Here is a 20,135-nt window from a genome sequence, read left to right as displayed (position 1 = left end):
AGTTCCTATGAGCACAGGATCCTGATTTTAAGCCACCATCTTTTTTTTTGTTGACCTGTAGCCAAATTGTTTCTTTGCCTCAAAGTGTGCTTTAAACACTTTAAAGTGATCACATAGGACCTTGTCTGACACGTATTACCTAATATTTTTATGAATTCTTTCCTTCCCCAGAACTGAATATCCCCACCATGTTCTCCCACCGTGCCATTGACAGCTATGATACATGATAGTCTTTGTTCCCACGGAGACTAATTGTTAGAGAGTAGAGATCACATTTATCTTCATAGCCCCAGTTTGGTACACAGCTGAATAAATGAAGGATACCACACAGGCTGTGTGATATATTTAGTAGTAAAAACATTTAATATACAAAGAATTCAGTGTAGTTTCTCATATCTTTGCCAAATAGTTTACAAGCCAAAAAAAAAATTCAGATACATGTCAACAAAGTCAAATTTAATTGTGTTCTGTAGGTTGTTACTGTGAAAGTAATATGGTGTCAGAACTATAAGAGCTCACCTGATGTAGATATCCAGAGTGTACTGCAGAATCCAGAGGTTCTTAAGAGTTACTTACCTCAGCGATTCTGGGCCCTGTCCCATTTCCAACCAAAGTAAATATGTTTGATTTATTTCATTCATAGTCTTCTAAGTTTTTGTTTGACTTAAGAGTTCAAAGTCCAAAAACAGTCTTTTTAAAGCAACTCAACCTCTTATATTACCAGGAGGGAAATGACTCCAGAGACAGGAATAGCTTGTTTGTGCCAACATAGATTAGAACCCAGACTTCCTGCCTACAGCCCAAGTTTTTTCCCAAGCACTATACTTTGTATTCCTTTATGTAAGCTTTGTCGCTTAGATGTGAGTGGTTTTCCCCCAACAAATTCCTAGGTTTTAGCAGTTCTAAAGAAGTGAAAGTGCTGTTTTGAAATACAGAATTAAGCAAAGGCAGGAATAAACTACGGATACTATCAAAATGTAAACAAGATATATAAACAACTGACTTCTCCCCTGCTATTTAACTTACATGCAATGTGCCAAAATGTAACAAGATGAAAGAAAGATGGGAGGGATTTGATATTCTTGGCCGCTGCATCCTTCTCCAGTCAGGCTGGAAGCAAGACTGGAAGGGGAAGCGATGCAAATATGTACTGTCCTGCCAGTCCAGCACTGACACAGCTTCCTTGATCTTCTCCTGAAAACTGCCAAAGAGGCAACTGCAGTATCAGAGAAAATTGCCCACAACATATATGTAGTTCATGCAGCTCCTGTTTGCAGCTAATGGGATGGCAGGGGAGAGGGAAACGCATTCTACTGAAATATGACCTTTGAGAAGAATGTTTTACTCTTCCATAGTTTGATGGAATTACATTATCAGCACAATTGTGGTCAAAAAAAAAAAAAACTTACCCCTTTTATCCCTTTTTCTGTGCTCCAAAGAAATGATTGCTGTGCTAATGGCAGCTGAAGTTAAATGATTTTTAAAACGTAAAAAGCTTGAATCAATATAGCCATTAGTTTCTCACAATGAAGACCATTAACTCAGTATTCCCATTTTATGTAGAATGGCAGATATATGTAATGACTTTTCAGTTTCAGAAGTCAGTATACTTCTAAAGAACAATATACTTGTATATTGTTAAACAGCTAGGGAAAGGATAAAACCTATAATGTATTTATGAACGGAAGAATTCCAGAATATTGGAAAGGCTCTTAGGAGAACACTCAGGGTAGATGTGTTTTTCACAGTTCTCATTTTCTGGTTTTTGTTTGTTTTTTGTTTGTTTTTTTTTTTTTTTCCACAGTTCTCCAGTTTATAGGACAGTCCTTCTAATGATAGCACAAAAGGAAAATTCCACATTGCGTCCCTTTCTGTTGAGTACCTCCTATACGCCAAATTCTGGTCTGGGTGTTACCTCTTTTAATATTACCTAACTTTTTTGGAAACTAAATATTATTACTTCAAAAAAATTCACTGAGTTCCTATTGAGTATTACCCACTGTGCTAGGTACTAAACATCAAAAGATAAAGACATTACTGCTTTTGTTACAGGGTAGTCCAGAGTGAGCTGGGCTGCCTGTCTGTGGGTCTTCACCTTCACACTGCACTGTGCACTTGCTTAACATTTACTTGATCTGCAGGCACACACAAAAAAGGGTTTATTTACAAAAGAGGGGAAAGGAAAAGGAACAACTCAGGGAAAGAGAAAGAGAGATACAAGGTAACTGGAATATCTTACCAGCTCAGCTAACTTGGAGCTCTAGTAACAAAACTAAATGCTAGCCCCCAGTCACAGGTTTGAGAGGTTTGAGAGCCCTTGTTCCAGAGAGAGCCTTTACGGCTCCAAAGCGACCATTGAAAATCCGCTCTCTATTTATCCCCCAAAGTCCCAGAATGCCTGCTTAGCTCCACACTTGGGTCCTTGCAGTTTTCTCCTTGGTATTGCTGGGAGTTGTAGTTGCCAATCACTGGAGTAGGGGATGTTATCCAGAAAGCTGGAGTAGGGGGTGGAGTCCACAAAACTGCAGAGTTCCTTTAGGACATCCTTCCCCTGAACACTTTGAGGGAATTTACATTCTAGTGAATAAAGAGTCAAAAGAGCCAAAAGAGTGATAGGGGCTAAAGTAGAAGTAAGCATCACCTATATCATTCAGGGCCTTTTAGACCATTGTAAAGAATTAAATTTTATTTTAAATGCGAAGAAAAGGGTCTAAATTTTCCAAAGTTACCTTTTCATATCTATGGAGCAAAATTCAAACAATCCCAGCCACCCAGTTCCTTAACCAAGAAGCAACCATTGCTATCAACTGTCTTGTGTATCATTCCAGAGATAACCTAAGCATTGCTAAGTATACACAAATAATATACAACGTTATGACCTTACTTTTTTTCCTTTGGAGTTAATTCTATTGTCAGTATTTATAAAACTACATCATCCCCTTAACAATTGTTATCATTATCTGTACTATCAATTGCTAAATAACAAATTTAGTGGCTGTAAATCACACATTGTCTCACAATTTCTATAGATCAGCAGTCCAGGCAGTTTATCTGAATCCTCTATTTTAGGGTCTCTTACAAGCTACCATCAAGCTGTCACCTGGAACTATATTCTCCAAAGTTCAGTTGTAGAAGGACCTGCTTCCACATTCACATGGTTGTTAGCAGAATTCTGTTCTCTATTGGTTGTGGTATTAAGACTCTCAGTTTCTTGCCAGGTGGAGGCAAGAATCCCTTACATGTGGACCTCACTTCTAGGGAATATACAGTATGGCAGCTGGCTTCATCAAAGTAAGAAAGATTTTAATGCTAGCGGATCTAGCGAGATAGATTTATTATCTTATATAATGTAACCATGGAGCAACATCCTGTCACCTTGGCCACATTCTATATATTAGAAGGAAGCTCCATGTCCCACACACCAAGCATGAGTTCCAGGAGGCAAAGATAATTGGGGGCCATCTTAGTGGCTGTCCATAAAGCATCCATTGTATTATAGGTGACATAATTTATTTAACAAGCTTCCTCTTAATGGATATTTGTTTCCAGCATGATTGCCTGTATGAGCAGTGCTGCAATCAATATCAGTATTTCATTCTGCACATATACTATGATTGTACATGTTGTGGGATTAAATTTCTAAAAGTAGAATTTCTGGGTTATAGGCAATATATAGTTATGACTTTGATAATTGTTGCCATAGTGATCATAGACATTGCACCAGTTTACACGCTACAGGTAAAGTATAATGCCTGTTTCCCCACAAACTTGCCAACATTGTGTATCATCAATATTTGATCTTCGCCAATGAGATTTCATTTTTCACTATAAAATTGCCAAAAACCTAAAATCTAGCAATAGAAAATATCACTTAAAATTAAATAATGCCTGGGCCCTCCCTCGTGGCGCAGCGGCTTAAAGCACAGCACTAAGAAGCTTAAGCCACTTCCCCATGAGTTCGATTCCCGCCTGTCCCGGAGGTGACCACATGGCGCCGCAGACCTCTCCTGACCCGCCAGCTGCTCCATCTGCCTGTTCTGCTCCCCACTCTGTTCCTGGTGAATCCTCTCACCCTCCGCATCTCTGGCCTGTACCCGTTCTGTATGAATAAATAAATAAATCTTTAAAAAAAAATTAAATAATGCCTGAAGAAATCATGCTTATTGAAATATTGAAGGGAAAATACCTTAAAATTTTAAATATCTACATGTCATAGTGATTTTTATTCCTGTTTCCAATTTCTGCAAAATTACTTACGACCTCTATGCTCAATGTTGGGTGGTGAGTTGCAACATATCAATAAACAGACCTTCCCCTCCAAAAAATTAATATAAATATTGCTACTTCCACGTGTATCTTGGGTGGAAATAGAAATTGGATCATGTGCACATATGAAAAAAAATTGATGGTATTTGCTGAAAAGATTTATATTCTGAAACTGCAATTCTAGTTGTAAATAGGATGCTAGAGAAATTCTTGAACATGGACTGAAGGAGGTGATATGTACAGAATGCACACACACACACAGTCATGTTTCACATTAAGAATTCACCTATTAATATAAATATATTATAACAACTATTAATGCACATAAAACTGAGGATTATGATTGCCTCTAGGGAGGAAGAAAAGAGAATTGAACTGAGGGTTGTGGTCAAATGAAGTTTTTGTTCTATTATTTTATGTACACATTTTTAAAGGAGGATACATACAAATATATTGTTTGGGTTTTACATATATAATTAAGAAATATACAATGATGGGAATTTAGGTGTCATATTATTCTTAAATTTGAAAATATTTTTAATTTTTTCATTGGGAGGAAGATCTTTATTTTTTAACGTAATCAACTTGTAAAGTTTATCAGATGTCCTGATCAAGGTATCAGGTAGGTAAGTTGATTATGATTTGAGCTAAGAGAGTTTAGGCTACAGTAATAAATGTTGGAGTCATCAATATATACATGGTAATTAAGGCCAAGGGAATAGCTATATCACCTAAGGAAAGAATAGATGCAAGAGAGATCAGGACATGTTGGTGGTTTTTTTTTAAGACTCACTTATTTATGCATACAAGAACTAGGGTGTGGCCCAAAAGTGCTGGGTGTGAGAGGATTCACCAGAGACAGAGTGGAGAGCAGAATGAGCAGATCCACTGAAATACTGCTGAGGGGAGCAGCAGGGAGACAGGAGAGGTCTGCTGTGACATGTGAGTCACCTCCTTGGCTAGGGATTGAATATGTACTGTAGTGGCTGCCCCTAACTTCATAGTGCTGTGCTTTTTTTTTTTTTCCATGCTTCTCTTTATATATATATTTCACATTTTTTATCCACTTATTGTTGACAAAGAAGATAGATGATCTTGATAAACTTGCTCAGCTAGGCCTCCCACTTGTGGACACCCTTTTAGATGCTGTCATTCTTGGTGCAATTCTGCTCAGTTTTTTGTTTTTGTTTTTTTTATAATACAATAGTTTATTTTTACATCATGTTGTGCATTTTTTCATTTCAGTTGTAATCCCTGTGGGTTTCCCATCACCAAATCACCCATGTGCCATCATCATAGTGTGCTGTGCTTTTAACTCCTTGTGCTACCAAGGGCACCCACCAGGACATGTTTTGAGAAAATTTCACATGTATAGTCTGAGGAGAAAAAAAAGGGAACATTAAAGAAAATTGGTAAAGTGAAGTAAGTGAAAAATTAGTATTTTGTGGTATCCTGGAAACTAAAAGAGAGTGTAATTGGAGTGTATCAAATGTTTCAGAAATATTAAATAAAATTGGTATCATTGGGCATGGTAATATGGAGTACATAGGATAATTTAATTGAAGGTAAGAAGGCAAATGAGGCATAAAAAGCACAATTCAAAAAGGCAGGAAGTAGGTAAATCTGACAACATAAAAAATAAATTTTATTAGTATTGCAGATATTTATATAATTCCAACAAATCATCCAGTGGAAACTTGGCCCAAAAGGAAAATAGGTTAAAAATTAATAGTTAATTAATACACAGAAAAGGAAACCAGAATAGCCAATAAACATGAAAAGATATTTAACTTCTGTAAGAATCAAGGAAAGACAATAATGAAATAACATTTCCACCAAAAGATTTGGCAAAAATAAAGTCTGGCAATGGCAACAGGCAAGAGGTGCCAAGGGTATGGGGAAATCTAACAAAACCAAGTGATAGAATTATTAAGAGAGTTTAGCAACATTGCTGGATACAGAACAACATTCTAACCAACCAACTATAAAAGGGAGTATAAGATGTCACTTATATCAGAAATAGAAACTAAAAATGCCTTATGACAAACTTATAAAATGTGCAAGAATTTTAGGTATAACCAGGATATGGAAACAGCCTAAATGCCAAAAAAAAAAAACAAATGAATGGACTATGAAGATGGGGTATATATATGGTACACGCATGGAATAATACTCAGTAATCAAAGAAAATAAACCCATCCATTTGCAGCAATCTGGATGAAGTTAGATGAGATAATGCTAAATGAAATGAGAGGGAAAAGATAAACACTGAATGGAATACTATTAAGTGGAACACTAATAAGTGGAATACTGAGGAACCAAACTAAGAACCAGAGAAAGGCAAACTTAAAAGCTAACTCTTGAAAATTGTCTACAGAACTGAAGCCAATGTGGGGAGGAAGAAGGGAAGGGGGAAGAAAGGAAGAAGAAAGGCAGCACAATGGTCTATGGTGGCCGACTATATGGTGATCTGGCTACAGGTACATTATAGTAATGATACAGGATTGAGAAAATCCTAATCTTACCATGATGAAAACAATAAATTATTATTTAAGACTAAAATATAATAGCTTAATGAGGACTTTTAAAAAGGTTAAAAAATGAAGAAATAAATACCATGCTAAGACATGAGAAGGCTCAGCATTTAAACATATCATCTCTCCCCACATTTGATAAGTTCAAAGTAATTCCAAGTAATATCCCAACAAGACAGGTGATTTTAAAATCCTAAGGAAGAAGTGAAGGGTACAAATAGTAGGGGTGGTACTGGTAGTTGTAGTCCACACTTATTGTGAAAGGATAAAAGCTACATGCTTACCTTTGGGGATAAAAATGTGGGTGCCACATTCTACTAGGAATAAAAGAATGATGATCCCTAATGAATGGACAGGAAATAAGACATTTTTTAGCTCAACATTAGAAAGGGTTTTATTTTGTGTTAAGAGAAAGCTGTTCAAATGTATTTTTCCCATTATTGGAGGTAGGTGAAGGGATGGACAATTACTTGACCGATGGTTACAGATTCCTCTTTTCTTTAGGAAAACTTTTTGAGAACACCTCCTCCCTCAACCATGTGCAAGAACCTGAAGTCCTAAATTCCAAGAGCTTGGCTAAATGATTCAAGCCTCCAGTTCTCTGAGTTCTTTGTTGCTGACTGGACCTTAACATGCATTGCAAAGTGTGCCTGTGCAAAAGAATGACTGGAAACTCAGTAAGTGAAAACTAGCTTTTTTCAGATTTCAATTAATTTTCCATCTCGAAACTGTACATCAAGCCCACTTCTGCTGGAGGCAAAAATAAATTTGAGGTGGCAGAGGAGGGGCATTTGGGTTGTTTCCAAATCTTCAGTAAACATAGGGGTGCAGGTGTCTTCCAAGAAGGGGTATTATATACACAATGGAATACTATTCTACAATCAAAAAAGATAAGCTGATGCGTTTTGCAGCAACATGGACGGGCTAGAAGGGATTATGCTTAATGAAAGTAGGCAGAAAAAGAAACATATCGGATGATTTCACTTATAGGAGTAATATGGGGGAACCAAATAAAGCCTCGGGGGAAATAATAACAATAAAAAACAAAATTAACGGGCTACTAATAAATCAGACATTCTGCAGGGGAGAGGGCTGGATAGGGATTAAAACATGGACGGTTAGAGCACACGGAACTATGGTGATAGTGCGCAGAATTCTATGGTGGTAGGAATTCTATGGGGACCACACCTGGGAATAGAAAGCAAACATTGTACAAAAATGAACAATGGTTTAAGATATAAATAAATAGAGAGAGATTTTTGCTAAAGGAACATTCAGGGACGGGGGCAGGAAAAGCAATTCCAGGTGGGAATTTATTGGGGGAAAAAAATTGGGGTTAGGGAGAAAACAAACCAACCAGTGTCCTAGACTCCTTGTCTGACTCTCGCGTTCTCCCTTTGCAGGTGGTTCCGGCTCAAACCCCACAGACTAAATTAGTGCTGCAGGTGGGCCATTCAATAGCCCGGAACCTCTCTTACGAGGTTCTGGCTGCAGCGCGCCCGGGGAAGCGTTTGGGCGCTGCTCCGCCCTGCGCCATGCCCTTCAGCCGGGTGCTGGAAGGAGAAGGCTCGCGGCTCGGTCCTCGCCAGTGGTCGTGGTGGTTTTCTTTGTAGTTGGCGGTCTGAGGCCAGCCCTCAAGTGGGAACGGCTTCACGATGATGAGCGGACGGCCGGGCCGAGAGCCCTTAAAGTTCCTGCCGGATGAGGCCCGAAGCCTCCCGCCGCCCAAGCTGACCGACCCTCGGCTCGCTTACATCGGCTTCTTGGGTTACTGCTCCGGCCTGCTTGATAACGCGATCCGGCGGAGGCCGGTGCTGTTGGCGGGTGAGGGATGCGCGGGCGGGTGAGGGGCCCGCGGGCGGGATCGATGGGGGCGCAGGGCGTTACCCCGGCTGCTGAGGTGCCCCGGTTTCTCCCGGCCCTTTCTCGCAGCCGGCCCCGCCTCGCCTCCCTGGGACTTCCGCGCCCCGCAGAGACTCGCAGGTCTGTCATTGGGCACTTGAGGTAACCGGGGTCGCAGCCCCCGCGACCCTAGGAAGCGACTGGACTGCCTGCTTCCCTCACTTGGCGCGGTGTGTGTGTGCAGAAATGAGCGTTCACTCCATGCCATGCAGTCATGACGTGTTATGACATGCAGTTTTTAAAATCCCCTCCGAGGAGGTGCTCCCCACAATGCGGAAGCTAAGCCTCGAGCAGGTTAAAGCAGTTTGCCCAAGGTCATACTGCTAGTCAGTAAAGAACCTGTTTTTAGATCTCAGCGTCTATATTGGAAATCGGTACTTCTCAGACTTCGTATGCATGGAAAAACTTGGGGCCCGGGAAGAAGCCGGATGTCTATGAATTCCCTGATGCTGCTGGTGTGCGGCCCTTACTGAATAGGAGACGCTAAATCTGTCGACTGTTTCCTGCTGGGAGTGACCTTTCAGCAACTGACTGTCCTGGTGATAGCGACCGAGTAGCTGTGCTAAGGGCTTTGGATTTCCAAAGGAAAAAGAGGATCTTTGAGCTTAGCATTGATATATCAAGCCGATAGTAGGAGAGAGTCTTCTAGACCCATGGAAGGCTAGTGGGAGTAAATGGAAGCAAAGACCTCTTGAATGGGTGGAAGTTTGATGATTGTGTGTGCATGACAAGGCATAGAATGAAGTCACAGAGGAGATTTAGTTAGATAACCACAATTTATTCTTTAGTCTGACAGGAACCTAGCAAACATTGTGGGGTGAGGGAAAGGTGTGGAGAAACCTGTGTTTTTATTTTTAATTCTACCCTTAAATTTTACTAAAAGGGCAAACATTAATTAAGCCAACTGTGTCCTCGAATTATAAAAGTAACATGATTCAGTATGTAAATAAGAAACAAAATCTCCATAAATTGCAATATATAATGCATATGGGAATTATACAGAGCAATAAAGTCATACAAAACAAAAATGTTTTGGTACCATTAAAAATCCAAACTTTCCTTTTAAAATCATTCTTGGAAAAGATTCTCAAGTCAGAGTTAACATCTCAATTAGTCAAGCATCAGGAAGCTACATTACAGCTACTTCTTTCTAATGCAGACCTATTAAAAGATCAACTTTGTCAACTATGTGAAGCACTAATTAGAGCTAAGGAGTCAGAAAGTTAATACAATGGTTCAGGCAACCAGTAACCACTTCACTTACATCTCTTGCCTGGAGATCTTTGCCTTCCACCAAATCACAGCATTTCCAATGGTCAAATGGTATCGAAATCCCATCCCATTGATTTGATCCCACACCACAAAAGCAGTGATCTTTGTCCTCTCCTGCCCCTGGGAACTTGATGTTTTCTCCTTTTCATCTCTGCCCCACATTTGCCCAAGTCTGCCACTTGGTATAATGGAAAGAGCTCCACTTTGGAACTGAATGTCCTTGCGCCACCGCTTCACAGCCAGGACACCGTGGGCAAGTTACTTGATTGGGCCATTCAAAGTCAAAATTTCCCTGTCTATAAAATGAGAATAACTAATCTTTGCATATTTGAATTAAATGAGAGTGGTTAGGTAAAATATCTGGACTGAATAAAATACTGGACTGAATTCCCTCTCCTTCGCTCTTGTTACAGTTTACTGTGTATTTATTCCACCTTAACTGAGCTCCTCTGTAGTAGGCAGTGTTACAATTGGGTATATAGGGTGAGGAATACCACCCTGACCCTGAGGAGTTTATAGAGTCAGGAAGATAAGTAGTCCATTATGAGTCTAGTTGGTAAGTGTTCTGCTAACAGTGGGTGAGCAGAGAGCTCTTTGAGGGCATGAAGGAGGTATATATTGGATGGAAGACTGTTCCAAAGAATGTAGTTTGGTTGAAATGTGAAGCACATTCCTCTTAATCTTAATGTATTGTCAAGCAGTGTTTTCTGCCTTTTCTGGGAGACAGAAGAGCATAGTGGTTAAGAGCACATGCTTTAGGGTTTGACATCACCTCTGCTCTATGGGCCATTTGATTTTGAGACTGTTACTTGTCTCTAAGCTTTAGTTTCCTCATCTGTAAGCCAAGGATAATATCTATAATATCACTTTGTAATATGGTGGTAATCAGAAGGGCTGATGTATATTAAAGCACTTAACCTGGGCTAGGAATCAGTTCTTGACTTGCCCTAAATTGCTTTAGAAAATGTAGGTCTTGAGGACTTATTGAAATGATTATCCTCAGCAGCTTTTATTGAACGCATATTTCTAGCTCACTGTTTGGCATATAGTGGTTCTCTTAAATATTGAATGAACACATATGTGTAAATTCTAAGCAAGTATAAAGCATGGTCCCAACACTTCAGAGGTTGACAGATTTGTTGAAAAGATGAATTGTTGATATCAGATTATACACATAGGGAAACAAGTGTGACAATTGGAGGATCAAGGAAGGAGACAGTTATGATGGATTTTCTAACTATAGCCATAAGGAGTTTCTGTGGGCAGTATTGAAATATTCTGTTAATGAAACCAGAGATTAGCAGAAAACATTAAATTTTTTTCTAAAGTTTTTCTCCCACCACTTGTTTAAAAACCTTTGTTTTAGTTACAACTGGCTGTCCTAAATTTAGTTAGTTGGTATCTTAGTATAGTGAATATATTAAATATTAGGTTGCTGGGAAAATCATGATATATTTTTTGTTTTTTATGCAAAAATTCATTGTGACTTTCTGACAGCCCAATACTTAATTGATTTCTAGTTTAATGTATCAGTAACTTATGATGTTCTGCAAAGAGGACCATGCCCTCCAAATTTAAATTCACTAAGGAAAGAAGGGGGAAATGATTATGGAGGGTTTGTAAATGTGGTGTAAGAGAGAGAGCCACTGGGTTGGGGGTGGGGGTAAGAAGTAGGGAAATAGGGACTTGGTAAGAGACCAAGCTGTGCCCTTAGCTCTGGGACACTGTTACCATTATCTGATACATTTATGGAGCATTTTTCTGTAAGGAATAAGGGTAAGCAGAGAGATTCTGAGTCTTTATGTGTCTTTCTATCTGTGGCACATTAGGAAAACCTTGTATACTACCTTTGTTATGCTTCAGGTGGTCCATTAGTGACTGGTTAGGATAAGAGAGAATCCAAAAATATTACTATGATCTGTCCAGCCCAGGCCATATGCAGGAATGTGGACTTCTGTTGGGTGTAGTTGAATAAAGGACTGGCAAGCTAGGTTTATGCATTAGTAAAAATTCCTTCAGTTGGGATCAGTGTCAAAGGGGAAATGAAATGATAAAGAATTAAGTCCCTTGAAGTGAGGAAAGGAAATATCCAAGATGGAATTGACAGGACTCTGACTGGATATGGGAAAAGAATAGAAAAAAAGGGGTAATTTAGTGTTTATTACTCAGGTTTTTGATTTTGGGTAAGTGGTCTTATTCTCTCAATTAGGAGAAAGGTATGAATTGGAAAGAAATAAGTTCATTTAGGACTATTAGGTGTAGCTGTCAAACACTTGGAGATACATGTTATTCAGCTTGAATGTATGAGTTGAACTTACTATGGGTCATCAGAACATGGATTGTACATAACACTATAGGAATAAATTATTTGAAGGAATAGTTATGGGGATAAAAAGGGGACTAAGGAGAGTATTCTGGGGCCTAGCTAAGAAGTCAGACCTTCAGTTAACCTTTTGCAAAAAATTTCTGCATATAAAGTTCATACCTTTGGATCACCCCCATTAGACTAAATTTTGTCTTTCCCCAGATCATGTGATTTGACCCTCTCCAGTCTATTGTAATAGCATGATCTTTTTAATAGGAGGATACTAGGTCATATATGCAAATGCTACAAAATTTGCAAGGTACAGAGGAAATTTATATGCAAATAAAAATTTTTTTTTAAGATTTATTTATTTATTTGTACAGAGCTGGGGTACAGGCCAGAGATGCGGAGGGTGAGAGGCTTCACCAGAGACAGAGCGGGAAGCAGAACAGGCAGATCTACGAAGTACACTGCTGAGGGGAGCAGTGGGCAGGTCAGGAGAGGTCTGCCACGCCATGTGGATCTCCTCCGGGGCAGGCGGGAATCGAACTCATGCAGAAGTGGCTTTAGCTTCTTAGTGCAGTGCTTTAACCCACTGGGCCACCAGGGAGGGCCGCAAATATAAATTCTTATATGGAGACAAACCAAATTGTTTTAGGCCGTCCTGAACATGCCCTACAATGTAAGTTTTTAGATCTAAAGTTAAGTTTTTAAAAAAGGAAAGAGTTTTTTCTGTTCTCTAATATTCAGGATTTTGTACTTTCTACCCTTTCCACGAAGATATTTATGAAACCTGAATTTTAAAAATCTTGGCCTCTATTGTCATGTTTGTAGACTGAATGTTGCTTTTCACAAACTGCCAGAGGAAGGTAACTGAGGGAGGTACCTCAAGGTCAACAGTGTTTGTTCAGACTCACCATGTAGAAAAGAATATTGAGATAACAATAATTTAGATATATATGAATTATTAAAAAATGAATTCTTAATACACATTGATTTTGCATTGCTATTTGAATTTCAGGTTTGCATCGCCAGCTTCTATATGTTACCTCCTTTATTTTTATTGGATATCATCTTTTAAAACGTCAGGACTATATGTACGCTGTGAGGGACCATGATATGTTTGCATACATGAGATCACATCCGGAGGATTTTCCTGATAAAGGTAATTTTAAATTAACAATAAAAAACCTCTTTCTTACTCTGATATTTTCCGTGGTTAATCTTAGCTATGCCTGTGGTTGAGTACTCTTAGGTTCTGTTGACATCTCCCCAACCCCACAGTTTTGTCCATAGTCCAGAATTCTTTTGAACTCATATATCTATTTTCTGGCTGAACGCCTCTGTGTCCTTTGGACAGCAAACCAAGCTCATGTTCACTTTGCCTGCTCAGACTTCCTGTTCTGTGGCCTGCCTTAGTTAATGGCCTTACTCTAGCCAGAAACCTTTCATTTTCCAGTCACCATCAGGTACCAGTTCTACATCCTAAATATTTATCAGTTCTTAACTACCCTTTCTCTTCCATTGCCACTACCATGTTTCAGATCTTGATACTTTTTCGTAAAGGATTGCATTCGCCTTCAGCTCACCTTTGCCTCTGGTCCTGTCTCCCTGGATAATTATGGATGTGCTTAAAATGAATCCCTTAAAGTAGCTATCCATTGCCTATAGGATGAAGACCAGACTCCTTAGGATGACTTATTTCCCCAGATTTGGGGGATTTGCTTCGCAGACCTATTTTGCCTCTCTACCTTTTACCCACCACACTACATACCCAGGGCTAGGTCCCTCACTGCACTAGAGCATTACCTGTTTCCCCAGCCTCTAGCACAGACGCAGAATAGACACTTAAATAATTGCTGGCCTAGGCAGACCCTGCCTCGCCTCTCAGCACTCATCTCCTGTCTCTGGGAATGCTGTGTCCCAAACCTGCCTTTTATCACCTTGTACACGCTGTACCTTCTTCTTGATCCACTTACCCCATTTCTACCTTGTCTACCATAGCATATTCTTGCTCAAGATTCATCATCTCAGTGAATCCTTCACCCTGCTATAGACAAGACTCTTCTTGACATATTCAATCTATGTTCACTCTGAAAATAATTATAACTGTTTTCTTGTCTGTATTTTACACACATACACTCAGTGCAGTACAGATGTATGCACATGGGAATAAATGAATGAGTAAAACGTTTTGAGCTTGTAAAACTATGAATAGATTTCAAATAGGTTTTCCTATTCATGTAAATGTGTAATATTAAGCATTTAAATCTCATTAGACTGATGATCTGAGATCCTATTTAATTCTAAAATGTTGTTATTCTATATAATATTCCCATAATCTTCAGTCACATATGTGAATTTATAGTGGATCCGAAGTAAGCATTATGGCCAGTGAATTGCTCAAGTATCAGTACAAAGCTATGATAGTGAATGGTCAGGGATAGGAGATACCAGAATTGTTGGATTTTAGAGCTGGAAGGAAGCATGGGAATTGATTCCTAAGAGTGAGTCCCAGTGACAGAGTAGTCCTCATCCCAGACCTCTATCTCTTGCCATCATATTTTCAGCAGTTCCCTCTGTCAGCATGAGCATGAACAGTTCATAGGCTTCTTCTGTCCTGTGCAGCCTGCATTTCAGGAGCCTTACACACTGACTTGGAGGGCATGACAGCTGGGCGACTTCAGCTCCTCACCCCTGCTCGCTGACCTATGACCCTCCCTGGTCTTTCCCTCCACCCCTTCAGACAGGATCCCTTGGCAACACTCCAGGCAGCCATTTTGTTGTCACCACAGATTCCTCTAAAGTTGTTTTTCTTTTATCGTAATAGAATGCCTCAGGGATTGCTGAGCCATGATTGAGGACAAGAAAATCCTTAGAGGTTTCTATTTATAAGAACGTTAAATGTTGATTTGTCTTTAGGAAATACGATTTATAAAAAAATATATAAAAAACCTTTTTGTGGTGTTTCCTTTGTAGATAAGAAAACATATGGCGAAATTCTCGAAGAATTCCATCCAGTGCGTTGAAGTCTCCAGAATGTTTCCCCTGGTTTCACCGATACTGGTTATTTTTGGAATTTTACGGAATATGTTTCTATTACATATGAAGTTATAAATGTTAACCTCTGTGTTCACACCTTGTGATTAAAGTGACCATCACAAGCACTCTGACTCCTTGTGTCATAAGAAAAGTAGTTCATCAAAGAATCGTTTTCTTTCACCCAGATGTAAGAAAACACCTGATAGATGTTAGAATGGAGTGCAGTTCTAGTTTGGAGTTGGCAAACTGCAGCCTGTGGGCCAAATCTGATCGACTGCTGGTGTAATTTTATTGGAACACAACCATCCTCGCGGGCTTACATGTCCTTTATGCTTCTATGCTACAGCAGCAAAGTTGAATGATTGATGACAGACTTTCTGGCTTGCAAAGGCTAAACTATTTAGTATTTGGCCCTTTACAGAAAGATTTGCCTGCATCAGAGTGCATAATGAATATAAAACAAGCCAGATTATGGGAGGCTCCTGAGTCATTAGAATGATTGTGATTTGATCCTGTATATAGGTGGGAAAAACATGGTCTGGTTTGTATTTCTGAACTGTTTCTCTATAAACAGTATAAAGGCCGTTTAGAAAGAGGAGACTCAGCCAGGAGAACAATAAAAAGCCTAATACTCCCAATGAGCCTTTGCTCTGAAATGGATCATCCTGGGGTAAGTGGTTTTATCACACACTCTATAGCAAAGCTTGGTGCAGAAGTGAAATATCCCACCTAACTATAGTGAAGTGTTTTTTTTATGGTCTATTGAACCCAAATGCTTTTTCAAAAAATTTGTTTCTGAGCTCAGATTTTATAATCAAATTAGTTTTTGGAGATTAAGAAAATTATCTCCCTGTGTATGTGTGATTTCAAATTAAATGACAGTGGAAATACAGACATGCCTTCGGGACAAAGTCAGGTGAGCTCGACTTCTGTTCTCTTGATTACCACTTGTTAAAAGAGAAATTAGTTCGAGAAAGTACTTTAGAGATAATAAAGATATGGCGAAATGCTGGCATTTTTTTCAGTGTTAATTTTTTATTGCAATAAATAGGTTTATAGTTCACCTGTATCTAGCTATACCTGTGGTTGGCTGGTACATGAGGGTGAACCATTCATCCTGAGGGACTCTGCTACCCCTGAGTCTGAAGGGTAAAAAAGCAAAGGCTGGAGTAAATAGAAGGTAAATTGGGAGGAAAAAATCGACTATAATAGCTTTCGCCAAGTGCTTTTGATTCATCATCTTGTTTAATTTTCATGGCAACCTCGTGAGGTAGGTAGTACTATCCCCATTTTATATTGGGGAAATTTAGGCTCTGGTAGGTTAATGTACTTGCCCAAGATCACATAGTGAATGACAGCCTAGAAGAGGGCTGTGAACTTTGGTGGTTCAGGTGCTGAAGCTTATTGTCTTTTTGCCATACCAGACTGGCCAGGTAACACAGAGGCCCTCATGAACCGCTGGCCATCCTAAGCTGTAAGAGGAGCAGGGGGAGTTATGAATAGCAACAAGCATCCCAGAGATGACCCAGTGTGAATCCAGAGATCGGTGCTGGGAGGGAGATAGGGAAGCATCCCAGATAACTCAAGTTGCCTGCACTTCAAGCTGCAGGACCAAGCCTTTCTGGTCTCATCAGAGAGAAGGAATTCCTCCATGTCCTTGTCAGATAGTCTGCCTTCAATCATGTAAAGTGATCTGTGGAGTGAGTGCAAAAAAAGAAAACTAAATCAGTATAAAGTCAAATCACCATGGTACTGTCACTTGTCTATTGAAGTAGGTAAAGCAGTGAACAAGCCCAGTGTTGGTATTGCTGTGGGAACATTGGCAGTGTTGCAGCACCATAAGTTGAATCAGATTATCTGAGCTGCAATAACACATCGCGTTTCACCTTTAGCTTTTACTCAGAGGGAAACTGATGCAGAAAGGAAGTGAAGCGCCCAGGGTCAATGGCAGTATGAGGACAAGAGCAGATGTTTAAACCTCTGCTATAACAGACAGTCCCCTTGAAAATCAAATTAGTGTGTGTTGAAACATGGTGTAGGATTCCTGGTCTTGTCTGAAGCAGTTTGGTTGGTCAAGGATGGGATATGAACCTACTCTGCAATCCCCAACTCCTGCCAACTCTAGTTGCAGCCTTAGACATTTCTGAAGAAACACCCTGGTGCTAAGGAAAGGAGTGAGATGTGTATTAAACAGGCAGGAGTTCATCTCTTGCTCTGCCATTTCCTGAGTAACCTTTGACTCATTTTACTTCTCAGGCCTCTAGTTTTTTTCCATTAGATAATTGATAGCAAATGATTTTAAACTATCAAACGATTCAAGCTTCAGTTTATTTTTACTGGTACTGTTACTAGGAAGAAACTAAAACCCAGAAAAGTGAGCAGCTTGCTCGAGGCCTCGGCTCATTAGCTGTGGATCCAGGACTGGGACCCAGAGCAGTTAATACAGGTCACTTCTATTCCAGAACTTCTGAAAGTCACCCAAGGAGTCTCAAGGAGAGAGGGAGGCAGGATTGAAATGAACAGTTTCAGTTTGGGATAAAGGTTGAAAAAGGAAAGAAAGAAAATATCCAGAGCAGAGCTCTGGGTAGACTGTTGGAGCCCATGATTATTCCCCTATTGCTACAGAGCGGCCTGATGGCTGATTTTGAAAATGGCACAATATAGCAGAGGGAATCTTAGAAAACACCTAGTTCAATGTTGGGCTCGTTTTGCTTTTGTCCCCTTACTATGTGACTGGGTGAGTCACTTTACCTCCCTAGCTTTAATTTCCTCACTAGGAGAGTAAAGATAAAAAAAATCCCATCTCATATTCTTGTGTTGGGTGTTTTTAAGACTCCTGTGGATGTGGACTTGAGTTATCACTCATAAAGCCAGTTTGTGGTTGTGAGACTGGCAAGTAGCACAAAATAAAACTGGGAGGTGCCATGGTCAGATTTCTCCAAAGCTTTCCCCATGAGTGACCCATCAGTGACTGTCCCAGGTCCCCTTCCCACCTCCTGCCCTGTACCACCACCATTTGTCTAGTTTGCTGTCATCCACCCCTCACAACCCTAGCCCTTCTGTGTACAGATACATGGGCTCAGACTCCAGCATGCTTACCTGTGTTCTCAAATAGACCCGGCCATGGGCATATGTCTGTTGGCATCCCGGGAACAGATTAGAGTATCGAGATAGCGATCCTATAGCTTTTTCTTGGCTGGCTGCAGCCTGGGATGGCCAGAATAACCCTGTCAGTTGAGTAGCCTCACCTAAGCCTCCCATGTGTCAGAGAAACAGAATTTTCTATGTTCTGTAACTTGAAGAGCTATTGGAAGTACTGCGCCCCCCCTTCTCCACCCCACACTTATAATTCACACCTGAGTAAATATACATGCCTTGGGCAAGGTTCTTTATTTGTACAATGTAGGTTATAAAACAGCACACTTCTTCATTTCTAAGATGTAAGTTATGAAACCTATTTTCCTAGCATTCTTATGAAGATAAAATGAGTTAATTCTATGTCAAGCACTGAGAAGCCACGCTGGCACTACGTGCTCGGATGGAAACTATTATTGATAAGATGACAGGGATTCTCAGGATTTGTGGATGGACCTTGACGGATCCACAATATGGATCCATTGAAATTATATGTGTAGTTATGTGTCTGTGTCTGGACTCTGGCGAGAGAGTCCATAGCTTTAATCAAGATTCTGAAGTAGCTGGTGAAGCCTCATTCAGTACTCACCTCCTAAGCATTCACATATTTAAAAGTACACATGCACAAACACAACGTGCACAGAAGATATGTACTCTGGCTGCTGCTTCTGTCTCCATAATTCACCGTCATTGCTCACAACTCTGGGTGAGGAGCGTAAGGCAGGCCGGGCCTTTGGCTCTTGGTCTGTGCTCCCCACACCCTGAAGCGAGAGTGGCTCTGATGGCTGGTCTCTCTTCCTCTCCCACTGGGCTGCATCCCTGATCCCTCCTTCCCCCAGCATGTCCCTCAGTGGACTCTGACACCCACTAGCATGGCCACCATTACCTTCCCTAGAGTCCAAGGCCTACACGGCCTGTCCCGTAATCTCCTGGTATTTCCTGGTCACCTCCTCAGCTTTCAGGGTAAGGTTTGTGAGGATATGATGGAGGCTGGAGAAGTGCAGGTGGAACTGAGCTTCCAGGTCCAGCTCCCCCGAGAGGCTTTCCTCCTCCTCCTCCTCGGTCTCTGCAGTTTCACTCTCGGTCTCTTTGGCTTCACCTGCCACCTTGGCCTGCCACTCCTCCCGGGGCAGGAGCCCATGGTCCACATCCACACGGATGGCCTTGAGCATAGTGAAGTAGTTGTAGAGGTCAGGGGCTCCAGCATGTGCACCCAGCTGCACGTCCCGCAGAAGGCTGGGGATCATCACCACCTGCTCCATGTTGCGCACCACAGCTGAGTACCGGTCCATAACAGTCAGCAGGCAGTTCTTGGGGTAGCGCTTGGCTAGCACCTGCATGGTTGCTTCCTCTCCCCAGCTGAGTCCGGCAGACTGCCCCAGAGCTATTTCTAGGCTGTAATTTTTATGTCTGGATCCAGCCGCACTTTGACAAGATGCCAAGGCCCAGCCATTGGGTCAGCACAACCCCTTTTTAGACCAATCCCACGGCTCGGGCCCAGAGCCTGCATCAGGTGATCCATCTGCCCAGGGATATGCCTGTCAGTCCTGTCTGTCATTTCAACACTCCTGTGAAGCCACAGCAAGAGCCCAACTCCTCTTTCACCTGCTCACAGTACCAGTTAGAGGGAAGTTTTTCTTTTTCCCCTTTGGCAACTGGTACGCTTGACCCCAGGCCAA

The 20,135-nt window shown here is 40.7% G+C and overlaps 2 protein-coding genes across 2 annotated transcripts; one reads left to right on the top strand and one right to left on the bottom strand.

Moving 5' to 3' along the window:
• Positions 1-8,354: 8,354 nt before the first annotated feature.
• NDUFC2 (NADH dehydrogenase (ubiquinone) 1, subcomplex unknown, 2, 14.5kDa) lies at positions 8,355-15,446 on the top strand. The gene is made up of 3 exons (XM_004683239.2): positions 8,355-8,624; positions 13,301-13,444; positions 15,259-15,446. Exons 1-3 carry the CDS (start codon positions 8,456-8,458, stop codon positions 15,306-15,308), a joined length of 363 nt encoding a protein of 120 aa, XP_004683296.1. The 5' UTR covers positions 8,355-8,455; the 3' UTR covers positions 15,309-15,446.
• Positions 15,447-16,353: 907 nt separating this feature from the next.
• THRSP (thyroid hormone responsive) lies at positions 16,354-19,799 on the bottom strand. Its single transcript, XM_004683238.2, has 2 exons — positions 19,343-19,799; positions 16,354-17,014 (listed from the first exon to the last, which is right to left on the bottom strand). Exon 1 carries the CDS (start codon positions 19,794-19,796, stop codon positions 19,362-19,364), a length of 435 nt encoding a protein of 144 aa, XP_004683295.1. The 5' UTR covers positions 19,797-19,799; the 3' UTR covers positions 16,354-17,014; positions 19,343-19,361.
• Positions 19,800-20,135: the final 336 nt, after the last annotated feature.

This window comes from Condylura cristata, unplaced genomic scaffold (genome assembly GCF_000260355.1).
Source record: "Condylura cristata isolate star-nosed mole 26May11 unplaced genomic scaffold, ConCri1.0 scaffold00015, whole genome shotgun sequence".
Taxonomy (NCBI): domain Eukaryota; kingdom Metazoa; phylum Chordata; class Mammalia; order Eulipotyphla; family Talpidae; genus Condylura; species Condylura cristata.
Note: the sequence above shows the minus strand (reverse complement) of the source record. Positions and strands in the feature narration are given on the sequence as shown.